This window comes from Dysidea avara, chromosome 10 (assembly GCF_963678975.1).
Source record: "Dysidea avara chromosome 10, odDysAvar1.4, whole genome shotgun sequence".
In the NCBI taxonomy this organism is placed as follows: Eukaryota; Metazoa; Porifera; class Demospongiae; order Dictyoceratida; family Dysideidae; genus Dysidea; species Dysidea avara.
Window position 1 is genome coordinate 22113616 of NC_089281.1, and position 13278 is coordinate 22126893.

The window sequence follows — 13278 nt, forward strand, 5'->3', positions numbered from 1 at the left end:
AGTATTCCCTTATGTTTAGGTTCACAGAATTTCCCTTGGTTGAACACACTGTGGATTAATTAGCAACTGCATGTATCCATTACTCAAATCAGTTGTATCAACTTAGAAAACCAACACACACCTTAAACCTACTGGATATAAATTGGTGATGCAAGGAGTAGAGTTAAAGTTGTTTCGCATTGTTATGGTTGTTGGTGAATAGATTTTGCACCACCTAGAAATCATTCAACCCTGCAAAGAAGTATAGTCAAATGAGTTGCTGTTCTTTGGTGAATACAAAACTTACTGTGCCAAGATAGACAATTTTGATATTTCACAACATGTACATGATGGTTGCTTGTGAGTTGAAAGTCGTTGCCAAACCTGTTCATTACTTTGGCTGAATGATCCATGCCAGTGGTTCATTATTAAGTTTACAGAACATTGTTCCCGTAGAGGAGTCAGAACAGGAAGTGCTTTTCTATACTCTAAACTGGCAGGTATCCTTAAGGAAACTGGGGAGTGGTAATCTAGAGGTGACAAACTATATGACAAATTAAGAGCCATAAACCTTTCAAATATGAATGGCACTATGAATTGTTTTAATAATTGACTAATGTCCAAATTTCATCATGACAGTTCCTTGTCAGTGCTGTTGCTTGTTATCAGTTGTCTTCATTGTACTACAAAGATGATAGCTAGAGTTAGACATTTACTCTCATATACTAACATGTACCTACTTCTTTTCTAGGTTATGTACAAGCAAGCTCTTGTTTAGTGAGCCATCAGCTAGCTACCATGCCTAATAAGGTCTCAGACTAAAGCCATTTAATTATTGTTTGCACTAACTTCATATGATTAGACACACCTTGTACATACACCTGCGATATTGAAATACAATAATAACATAACAAACATACTTCCATGCATATAAAAGCACAGCAACTTAGTGAAAGGTATGTAGTACACACAGTGCAGTGTAAGAAGTGACAAGTGTCAAAATAATTCATCAGTGAAGAACAAGTGCAAGAAATATTTAAGCAACAAACATAAGAAGAATTCATCAAGCAATATGAAGAAGCTTATATTGATTGCAACCATTCTAGTTGTCAGCCTTAGTGTAAGTAACATGATTATTGATATATGCAACTACATGTAGTTTTCTTGTGTGCACTATAGCTGCTTGGTATATAGCATATGCAATTGTGTTCTCTTTGTATACTCAGATTACACTAGCCGCACCATTTGGTGGTGGTGGTGGTAACTATGGAGGATACAGATATGGAGGGCGTGAACTAGGCTATGGAGGACGAGGAGGTGATGGTGGTGATGGAGGAGATGGTTATGGAGGACGAGGAGGTGATGGCGGAGATGGAGGCAATGGTTATGGAGGCTATGGCTATGAAGGACGTGGGGGTGATGGCGGTGATGGAGGAAATGGCTATGGAGGACGAGGAGGTGATGGTGGTGATGGAGGAGATGGCTATGGAGGCTATGGAAGACGAGGAGGCTATGAGGGAAGAGGAGGTGATGGTGGTGATGGAGGAAATGGTTATGGAGGACGAGGAGGTGATGGTGGTGATGGAGGAGATGGCTATGGAGGCTATGGAAGACGAGGAGGCTATGGGGGACGAGGAGGTGACGGTGGTGATGGAGGAGATGGCTATGGAGGACGAGGAGGTAATGGTGGTGATGGAGGAGATGGCTATGGTTATGGAGGACGAGGAGGTGACGGCGGAAATGGAGGCAATGGTTATGGAGGCTATGGCTATGGAGGACGTGGAGGTGATGGTGGTGATGGAGGAAATGGCTATGGAGGACGAGGAGGTGACGGTGGTGATGGAGGAGATGGTTATGGAGGCTATGGAAGAGGAGGAGGCTATGGGGGACGTGGAGGTAATGGTGGTGATGGAGGAGATGGCTATGGTTATGGAGGACGAGGAGGTGATGGTGGAGATGGAGGCAATGGTTATGGAGGCTATGGCTATGGAGGACACGGAGGAGATGGAGGAAATGGCTATGGAGGACGAGGAGGTGATGGCGGAAATGGAGGAGATGGCTATGGAGGTTATGGTGGATACAGAAGATATTGAGGCTATTAACTTTGGAACATTTATTACATACATAATATTATTATACTACATATTATTGTGCAAAAGGTCTGAACAGTTACAACTTTTGAATTATATTACACTTGATACATGATTACTAAAATTGTATGCCAGACAGTAGCAATATTGACTGTATCTATATGGTGGTCAACTTGCAATTCACCTACCAGATAACAACACCACAATATAACTAATGTATGGAGATGGGTTTGCATTGGTCAACTGATGACTTTAGTTCATGCAAAATCAAAATCTTCAAGTAAATACACAAATTACTTTTACAATAATACACAATGTTGAAAGATATATTCAATCATAACATAAAATGGTCATGACACAGTAGAGAATTCATTTTGTGTATTGGTTGGCAAAGAACCACATCGTCTAGTTGCTATTCTTAACACCACTGCAATAGCTTGAGTACTACAAGCAAAATTGTAAGCTTTGCTTATACATTAACTAGATTTCATGACTCAGATATGTATAATAGCATGCTCTCAGCTCAAATTTGCTGCAAGGTAATGATGCTCCGTTATATAACTAATAAGATGTATTTAGATCGGGCTGTAACGGTAGCCATGAATTTAAAGCTATTATTATGATTAAAGTACCTGGTAAAGGCAGAGCCTGTATACCAGAAGGCCTTATAAAGGCCTAAGATGTTTATATTAACTGCACTATTAAACACACTTAATGTCAATCATTACAATTATACTTTTAAAATGTGGTTTTGTATAGACGCTCCACGTACATACACATATAAATAAAACAATTTAAGCTTTCTGTGTGATATAGTTCCATACCTTTTCATCCATAGCCATTATTTGTTGCCATAATGTCCAAATCAGTTTCTGTAGTATCTAGTCATACTTGCTGTCACAACTTGAGTCACTCCTGATATCTGTACACAAGTTCTTTATGTTAATTAGTGTGTTATTCAACCTAAAGCATTGATAATCAGCATAGGTAATAGTACAAAAGAGGTGTGCATGTAGCTGTGAGATTATCTCCCTCTCCATTTTTGTCACACTTTCCATACCTGTAACAACAGAGTGAAATAGCCCAAAGGACTATCTTAAATTTTGGGGGCATGTCCCTTACCTGCAGAATAACATGCGTATCTGCTGTATGCTTGAATAAACTGTGTAACCTTCATTGCTAATTCAGAGATGCCCACCCTTACCCTTAATTCAGCCTGCTCTACTGACCTTGACAATTAGTAAAGTTGCAAGCAAGGTGTGTATAAGTTTTTATAGTGCTGTCCACTGATAAAAAAAATTAATTAATAATGGCTGTGTGCATTGTTAAAGTTCATTAGCATTAACATCATTGCAGCCATTTCTTGGCTGCCACCTTTGATTTCACAACTTTTTTCACCCAGACTTTTTAAGGCTGCACCATTTTTTCACAGCTTGGCTGTTTTTGTGTGGATATAATTAGCTGCAAAACACTTTTCACAGCTGAGTTTAACATTAGCCATGTCACAGCACCAAAATAATGTCTGATGATGAGGAGGTCAAAAGCTATAGGAGTGAATAGCTTGAAGCAGCATGATTGCCACAGATCAATAGTAATGCACACACTACATGCACGCACACTTAGAAAACACATGGCGCTAACTATGTAGTAACCTGCACTATTTGTAGGTTATGTATTAGATTTAGTTTGTTTAATACTTGACCTGTTCACTAATGCTATACATTATCACTGACTTCCATATTGTAACAGAAGCCATTCAGTTACTTACTTGTTATTATTACTGTATACTGCAACATGTGTCTTTAATTTCACAGTTTATAAATGTTATCAGGAGATTGTTTCTCCTGCTCTTTTTAATCACTGAACTAGACTAGACTACTCAACTCATCAGCTCCAAACTAATTATATAGATATATAGAAGCAAAGAATATGTAGTGTGACTGTATTGTGATTCATATATCTTTGATGTAATTACATAATTTTTATGAATACAGGTAGCTATGTTAATCATTAATCAATTAATTAAGCATTGTTGGTTCCTAAAGTTATAGCATGTAGGAATGTTGCTTGTATGAATATGCCTTTAATGAATTGTTTATAATCTTAAGCCCAATAAACTGTACACGGGGTAGGCATGAAACATACGTGGAATCATTGTTGAGATTTACAATAAGTAACATTACATTATAACTACACAGTCATTTTTTGCAGATGATATTATGCAAGTCAGTATCCAAGCTCAGTACATGCAATACAAGAGTGAATAAGTGTGTCTAGTGGTACTTATACTTTACTGGCATATGCTTAGAAACATATTTATCTATACAGTAGCAAAGAAACAATCATTATCACTCACCAGGCCATTTCAGTTTGATTAGATCAAAAGTCTCAAAAGTATAGAGTTGGTAGGTCAGCATATAAATAAAACAGAATTCAGATTTGGACAAAAGATGTATAAAAATAGCAAAATCAATATAAGGTGTGTGGTCTCAATGAAACAGGAACTCATTTGCAGCTATGATGCATGTTTCTGTATAATTTCTATGCTGGAGATATTTGCAGGTAAACTGTAGTAAATGCATACAAGCTTGTGCTCAGAGTTTTCTATGATATTTTACCTTCAATTTTCCACTTATAAAAACATTTTTCAATCTATGAAAAAAAATGGGTTGGCTGGGCCCGTGAAACAATTACATACATATCAAAGTTGACATGCTCTAGTATCAAATATGAATATTAGCATCAGTCAATAACCTCTTCCAAAATACTACAGCTCTTAAATGGTATTTAGTTATCCTCCATTAATATAGTAACTTCCAAAGAGCATGTACAAAGATTCACAACTATACGTACATTGAATAATAACAGTAATATTTTATTGTACTGACTGCTAAATGTGTTTGATGTTGTAGCGTTCTCACTCCTACACAATAGCTAAATAACATTTCTACTAGACCAAGCCATCATCTCCTACATACGAAACATCCTTTATCTGTTTACTGAGATGGAATGTAGCAGTTAGCTGCACAAGCCATCACACATACAGTACATCCGTCATCACACTACAACTGATAATCGTTGTTGGTGTCTACTAATTGTTCACACACACCTATAATAACCATGTCTCTTTTATTATTGCTTTGTAAAATGAATCCTTTATTTTACTATCCCGCCTTCAAGCAGGCAATGATATTGTTGTTGTCTAGTGTGTGCTTAGGTGGCTTCTCCAAGCTGTAATTTGAATGATGATAGCTTGCATCCACATGACTACGTATGTCAATGGATGCTGATCAACCAATTTTGTGATTTTGAAGTTTAGTCATAAATTATCCCTACAGAAGTGGCTTAAACAAGCATAAGGAAAAATCAGAAAATTTACGTATGATAGAAATAAAAAGCAATAAAACAAGGGAGGTAATCAACTTCATATGCAGCCTGTCAATAGCATATCCATGACTGAAATAGGAATTAATGTCCGCTAGTACAGATGCAGGTATAGATGACACTACTTGTTTCATTGTTTTTATTACGACTACTACTCAATCGTAAAATTTCTCCTTATAATCGTTTTCCAACTTTTTGTAATAGCATAATTCATTACTAGTGAACCAGTGCATGCCATATCAAAATAAGAATGGTGCCAGATCCATTACAAAAGTTAATTGCACAATTAAACATGCTCCTGACTATCAATTGCGAAGTGGTCATTCTGCTTTTTTTTCAGCTTCGTTGCAACCGTTATACAATGTTACAAGAAGAACAATATGAGAAGCAGCTCTGTATTTACTATGTGTTACTATGAAACAAAAGTAAGTCCATAATACAGACATGTCTTGGGCCAAAGTAATGTCAAACAGTAAAGTAATCAAGTCTGTAGCTTTAACTTTATGCTTTACTGAAGGCATCAGTCAATCAGGCAGTCAGTTAGTCAAATAGAAACTAGTTGAAAGGGCTTGTGGTTGCTCTAAAGGCATTTTTTAGGTTGGGTATTATGCATAACTAATGTATACTACCAAGTTGCTGTGAAAGAAAAGTTTTGGTGATATTTTGAGCAGGAAAATCCAAGCCTTCATGATCCCTACAATACAGTGCTATTATGCTGCATGATTAAGTACATGCCATATTGCTTCAAATAGTGGCCTGGTCTCGAATAATGCATGGCCCGGGTAAAAAGTTGCCTACACGTTTATTTCAATGAAGTAGCTTTTCACCCAGGCCACTGGGTCTGGGTGAAAGTTGCTCGAAATAAATAAACGCCCTGGCCACTGTTCGAGACAATACGGTATTTGCTTATAACCATTGAATCACATTAAATGTACCTTTATTAATGGTCACAAACAAACAAAATTGAATCACAGCAATTATGCTCTACATGCATGTGGTTCCAGAATACAAGGGAAAGGAATGTCTAGATGTACCTACGCTTACTTTACACAAGATTTCACCTTTGGTAACTCTATAGCATTTCACCAGTCAACTAACTGGCTGATATGGCTTCAGATGTGGGAGAGCATATAATAAAAGAGTTGGTATACAGTGGAAGATGGCAATGTGTTGACAAAAAGTATGGGCTTGTGGCATGGTGCAGTGGTGTGATGATAGAAGCTCTGTTGTGGCATGTAAGGAAACATGTTATCATGTGTAAGGCATTGTTGGACAAATCTATAGATATACACTGAGTATAACATTGCTCCCATGGCATTAAATACTATTGTTTTTAATGCTGTACTACATATGTTACAATATTGCATTAACAGAAGCAGTAAGTATTTAGCCAAGGCATAGCACTTATCATAATACAAAACAAACATAAATAAATGGAGGAGTTTTGAAAAAACACAATGCTTTCTTGTAGTCTGGCTTTTGTTGTACACAAATCCAAAACCCATAAATGGGTGATGATTCAACCACTCAAGCAAGCCACTCAGTAAAGGCACCCAATAGAACCATATATGTATAAGTTGTCAAATCCAATGCTACATGCCTAATTCTGTATGGCTAAAATTTGATGGGCGAAAATTTTGATTGTGATTTTGACTGAAAAGTAATAATTACAGAAGGATGGACACATAATTATAACACTTCAAAACACTTATGGGCACAGAAATAATCGCACATTTAGTAAAACAAAAAACAAATAAAAATTCTTCAATGACAATTTCTAGCCATATGGTCCACAGTACAGTGTAAGGTGAATACAACTGCGAAATGTTGACCCGTTTTACCGTTAATACATTTAGCTTTACAAACAATAAGCACCTTAATGGAGTTAAACCTACATTATGATGACAGGTGAATGAAAAAGCTAAGACAACAGGGGTTATCCTATGTTTTATTAACTAGTTTCAAAATTTACCTGCCAATATTATGTCCATACAGTGATGCACTGGTAACATAATTTTGTAATAAAATTTCATTACATTCAGCCAGACACCAAACAGGCATTGATTCTTTTTTTTGAGGACTGAGGCAACCGTAGACTCTGTGAATGTCTATCAAGTACACAACTTCTAGACAATTAAATTCAAACCAATTTTTTGCAGGTCTTGCCATAATGATGTCACACTTTTTATGTAAAATGATGCAATAATGCGTTTATTTCTCAACAATCATGTCTCCTGTTTTGTAGTTGTCCGGAATTTAAATATCAGCACAGTAAAATGCAAATACTGCAGAGATAAAGAAATTACTTTACAAAAGTCAAATAAATTTCATTGACAACCCAACTGTAAAATTTGTACCCCTATCTCAAATCTGTTTTCCCTGAGCCAATTGTGGCCAAGAAACTGAGCTTAGACATCTAAACTTAGCAAAAACAGAAACACAGCTATTAAGCTTAGCAGCACAATGAGTACGTGCATTACAAGTTGCAACAATATAGTAACATGAGACTTACATTTTCCATAAGCCACTTATGAAAACAAGTTGAAATCATCCTGTAGATAGGTCAAACATCACAGCTCAAATATTTGTGGTTGAAAAGAAATTGGAGTAACAACTACAGGCAAAAATAAATGAACTATTAATGTAATATCACAAGAGCCAGTCATTAAGGATATACATGCTTGACTGCTCAATCAAACTTATCAAGCAGAACTCAATCAAATAAGTGAAGGTACTAGCTATGTAGAAATCCTTAAATTGTATTATTTACTTAAACAGAACATATGTATTCCCTCCGGTTGACAACAATATACTCTAATTGAACAGCCATTTCAGATGTTCACATACAGCTAACTCTCCTTTTTAGCATGTACAAGTTTGCTCTTTTAATAGGTAGTGACCAAAGAAATTGTGTAAAATTTTCTACTTCATGTTGTTTGTTTCTCATAGTTTTGATATTTGGCACCATGTTTCATTGACTGTAAATATAATATGTATTTGTATACAATATAGCACTTGTGTTCAATTAAATGGAAGAGTAAACCTGGGTACCTGGAAATGCCCATCCTGTTTTATTCAGTGAGCAGTCTATGCATAAACTTTGTTAGCATACCTACCCTGTGGAGTGTCAAATGAATGTGTGCATCCCTCCTCACCTCTGCTTTAGTGGGTAAAATTCTTATAATAGTAAGGAGTGATATAGCTATCTTCCCAGAGAAATAAAAGGATGAAATTCAATGTTCCACATTATATGAGCTCTGTTCTCTATGTTTTTCAGTCACATGCCTATAAAACTTAGCAGCCTATGGTATAGCAGATTGATCTGAGGCAATCAAAACATAAATGATGAAGAAATTTAATGATGTAAACACCTCCAAGAACTTGCATCTTTAATATACGCTCATGCATAGTCCATCTGTCACCCAGAATGTTTTTCATATACAGAGGGTTCAGACTCTTCCTAGACATCATGATTCACTTTTAAAATTAAACTGGAAGCCAGATCAGGCAAACTTTTACCATATATTTCCCTGGGATACCAGCACACCCTATAACTAAATGTTGGGAAGTGCTAGACCTTTACTGAAATCCCTTTTCTGTTACACCTTTTGGCCCCTTTTCTGTTACACCTTATCGGTCAGTCAGTAAGTCAAGTCATTAGGTCTAAGTCCCTGAAATTAGGTTAGGTAATCCTAAGGCTGTAGCACATGTTGCTGTCAGACCTTCAGTGCTAGTCACTGTAAAGTGCTAATAATAAATACTTTAGGTTTAAGGAAGAAAATCCATCCCTCCTGGAGGAAGACTGAGTGTGGCCCCGACTAGACATTGGGTGACCTGCAGTTCAAATCCTGGGGTTGGAGGGATTTTTTTCCTTACTTTGGCCCCTTTTCTGTTACACCTTATCGGTCAGTCAGTAAGTCAAGTCATTAGGTCTAAGTCCCTGAAATTAGGTTAGGTAATCCTAAGGCTGTAGCACATGTTGCTGTCAGACCTTCAGTGCTGGTCACTGTAAAGTGCTAATAATAATAATAATAATAAAAATAAATAAAAAAATCAAGGAAACAATGACTTGATAACCCTTGGGCAGGGTGAGGTCAAGATTTTTGAATATTACCAGTGGACAGTTTTATGCTTCTATTTATGGATGAATGCAACAGGGAGAAACTCCTACAGTGTAAGCATAACATAATCACAAGAGGTCCAAGCATAAATTAACTGTCAAGTACAGATGATTGAGATAAAATCAAGCAAAGGACAAAGCCATATACGAATAAGTGTACAGGTTTCACAGTTGCATACTTCCCTGTACACAGCAAAGAAATGAAGAATGTTAGCATGTATAACCTTATGATTGATAGAATAATTATGTATTCACAACATTTAGACTCATTATACTGACATACAGCGTGTACATATCACAAATTAATCGACATCTGAGAACATAAATAATAATGTACAGTACAAAGATAAATTTTTACACTATAATTACTAGAACTACTACATACCTACATTTATAAATTAGATGAAGTGAAGAGATGGTTATCTGAGCATCAATTGGCTAAAATGCATGTCAAAACTGAGCGGTTGCTCAATTAAAGTATCTTGTTAACAAGTGTGCATCTATTTAAGTAATTAAATAAGACTCTGCTTGAATGAATAAGTGACTTTCATAATTCCACGACACTTCAAATATTGTACAATGTTTGATCCTATGCACTATGAACACCCTTTTTGCCTTTCTACTCTTGGTATCAATAGTAAAATCAATGCGATATGCCATTTTCCAACCTAGCTACCAAAACTAGTAGCATAACTTTTTTCCCTACTTTATAGTTGCTCTTTGACGAATACTTCTTTTCATGTAAGATGCTTATGTATCATTACTTGCAAAAGGACGAACTGACAGGTTATTTCAATCTGGATGGTTAGGAATGTGGGCAGCTAAGTACTTCCTATTTTAGTCTGTGATGATGCTCTAGCTCCTTGTAATAATGGCTGCACAAAACTGGGAGAAACTGATCCTACAGCACAGCCTCAACACACTGATTCAGAACTACCTGTGCACAAGTCCCTTCCAAAGGAATATCCCTAACTTGATCCATGCAGACCCTGTACGATATCAGCATTTTATTGTTGGTACTGTATCTACATCAATCAATCATAGTTGCGTGTTGTACATTAATGAGCACCAATGAAGTATTGAAATCATTTCACTAAATATATATACTACTACACATTTACCTGCTTTTTCACTAGTTAAAGTATTATAATTGCATAACAACTAGCTACAACATGTCGAACATGATATGCTGCAAGACAATAATATAATGTAACTGGCATCAAGGTGTCCATACAATTAAGCAACTTGTGATACAGATGAAGCCGCCTTTGTGATAGCCAAGATCTACTTTAATAATATATGACTTTATATATACTTAGAGTCACAGTTATGTACATATAAACAGTAAACAAATATAAAGTTGGTTCATGTTCTTCAACAGCCCTTTGCCATAGCTTCCATTCTAGCCTTTGTATCCTCCTCCATACCCATAGCCCTTGTATCCATAGCTTTTCCCACCATAGCCATATCCTTTGCCATAACCATATCCTCTGCTGCCATAACCATATCCTCGGCCATAACCATATCCTTTGCCATATCCATAGCCATAGCCTTTTCCATAACCATATCTGTTGCCATAATATCCAGATCGGCTTCCATAATATCCACCATACTTGCGGCCATAGCTACCTGAAGGAGCAGCTTCTGTTATCTGTAAATAGCAGAGATACATGTTGCAAGTGCTACATTCAAATACAGGATACTTACAGCAATGACAATCACCAGTAATGTTGCAAGCAAGATGAGCTTATTCATATTTTCGTCCTTTTACTTGAAGAATTCTTCTAATCCTTGTTGAATAGATGAGTTCTTGGGCTTGTTACTTGATCAATTCTTATTTGCTGTAGGTAGCACTAGCACATTTCGAAATGATACAGTCATTTTATATACAAAGGACATGTATGTCATGTAATTAGTGTACCCCAACATTATGGGCGTCTTTTTGTAAGTAACAAAGGTGTGTTTAGTCAGATACATGCTTAATTAGCTACAAGATTACTTTAACTGTTTAACATTACATATAAGGAGTTGTAGTGTACTCGCTGCTTGTGGGCTTTGAAAATAATTAGTCTACGTATATAATGTTTTAGTTTTGTTGCTGAGCAAGCTGCATTCTTGCATCACATGCTAGAGCTGGGTGATATACAGTATTGTTAGTAATCTGTGATATTAAGTCATACCAGTTTTGATACTGCCTGTTTTTTTTTAATACTGCCATACCATCTGGGCACTATGGCCTCCCTGTGGGCTTGCTTCATCCCATATTTAGAAGGTAACCAGACATGTGACAATGTTTGTAGGCAGGTACTGATGTTGTCAGCTAACTAAACTATGTAAACAAGTTTGTTTGTGCAAATTTGTACGTGAGGTTTGCTGAGCTACCATGGTTATTTGGTACTTTTGTTGAGGTAAATGGCAGTTACTTTAATACTAATGGCTTTTACATTAATACAGCGATATTTAGTAATACTGTGATACTTTTTATGGAAGGTATACCGTTTGCTATTTTTCAATACCGCCCAGCACCATCACATGCTACAGGATAGCATTACATTTAAACACAAATAGATTAAGCACCTTCTTATTTTTTAACCATTATTGACCATCACTTATGTTTGTCATCCTTGGTTGTGTCACCACACAGAATCTATTCTGTATGGAGTAGCAGTCAAATCATACAGCCTGTTAGTAAAATCACTACTGTTACATAACAAGAAGTACACATGTATATGTTGACAATGATTATATTATATTATTAAAAAGGGATTTCACTGTGCATCCATTGCATGGGTATATGAATGTGCTGTTAAACAACTTTGTACTATTGTATTGTAAATTATTGATTACTACAGCATTACATTATTGCCACCACTACTACTTCTGAATACCATTTACCATCATAATCAGCTCAGATATTTGTCAACAATCGTCATAATTAATATTGTCACTTAAAACATTGCACCACAATGTGAATATGCAGATAAACAAGCAAACACATCAATAAGTTCAAATGCAAAACACACACACACACACACACACACACACAATGCTTGATTGGAGTCTCAAGCACGTGGCTACTTTTGCTCTTCAGAAATTTTGTTGGTACAAAGTATAACTAGTTGAGGATTCCACTAACCAAGCAATTAATGTGCATGTAGTTTGTGGTAACCAAAAAAATCTACATGTCAGCTCTACACTACTGAAATTCATTGTTGCTATATTTATTATCTGATACAGATAGCTACCCATCTCAAATTAGGGCGTAGCAAATAATAATTATTTGTTTACAACACCCATGCATTTATATGTCAATGGGTAGTTCAACATTCATGTACACCACTACATAGTTATTTAATTACTGGCTATCTAATCCACAGTTGTAAGAGACATGCTTACATGATAAGTAAGCTTGTGATTAACAACACAACAAATTATCACACCTTTTTTGTTGCACATGTGGACATAGTGCTTCACAACTGTACCTTATTAGGAATTATTGCTGTAATCAGATAACAACACAAGATTGATGTTACCCTAAGTAGTAATGCGTTGTATGACAACAACTGGTTAGCAATGTATATGTATCACTCTACAGTGTATTTCATTTTGATGTGTGCATTGGTATATACATATTATGAAGAACTAAATGTATCAGTGGCACTACTGATGTATATAAACATCAGCTGGTCACATTTTGAAGTGCAA

The 13278-nt window shown here is 36.2% G+C and overlaps 2 protein-coding genes across 2 annotated transcripts; one reads left to right on the top strand and one right to left on the bottom strand.

Moving 5' to 3' along the window:
- Positions 1 to 946: 946 nt before the first annotated feature.
- LOC136269256 (uncharacterized) lies at positions 947 to 2216 on the top strand. The gene is made up of 2 exons (XM_066064783.1): positions 947 to 1099; positions 1206 to 2216. The coding sequence occupies exons 1-2, from the start codon at positions 1052 to 1054 to the stop codon at positions 2070 to 2072; spliced, it is 915 nt and encodes a 304-aa protein (XP_065920855.1). The 5' UTR covers positions 947 to 1051; the 3' UTR covers positions 2073 to 2216.
- Positions 2217 to 10858: 8642 nt separating this feature from the next.
- LOC136268057 (keratin-associated protein 19-2-like) lies at positions 10859 to 11440 on the bottom strand. The gene is made up of 2 exons (XM_066063287.1): positions 11281 to 11440; positions 10859 to 11224 (listed from the first exon to the last, which is right to left on the bottom strand). Exons 1-2 carry the CDS (start codon positions 11326 to 11328, stop codon positions 10976 to 10978), a joined length of 297 nt encoding a protein of 98 aa, XP_065919359.1. The 5' UTR covers positions 11329 to 11440; the 3' UTR covers positions 10859 to 10975.
- Positions 11441 to 13278: the final 1838 nt, after the last annotated feature.

Excerpts from the sequence above, each read along its gene's own strand:
- LOC136269256 (XM_066064783.1), top strand. The coding sequence starts at position 1,052 with ATGAAGAAGCTTATATTGATTGCAACCATTCTAGTTGTCAGCCTTAGT. Across the intron at positions 1,100-1,205 it reads TTCTAGTTGTCAGCCTTAGT|ATTACACTAGCCGCACCATT; the intron begins GTAAGTAACATG and ends TTGTATACTCAG.
- LOC136268057 (XM_066063287.1), bottom strand. The coding sequence starts at position 11,328 with ATGAATAAGCTCATCTTGCTTGCAACATTACTGGTGATTGTCATTGCT. Across the intron at positions 11,225-11,280 it reads TACTGGTGATTGTCATTGCT|ATAACAGAAGCTGCTCCTTC; the intron begins GTAAGTATCCTG and ends TGCTATTTACAG.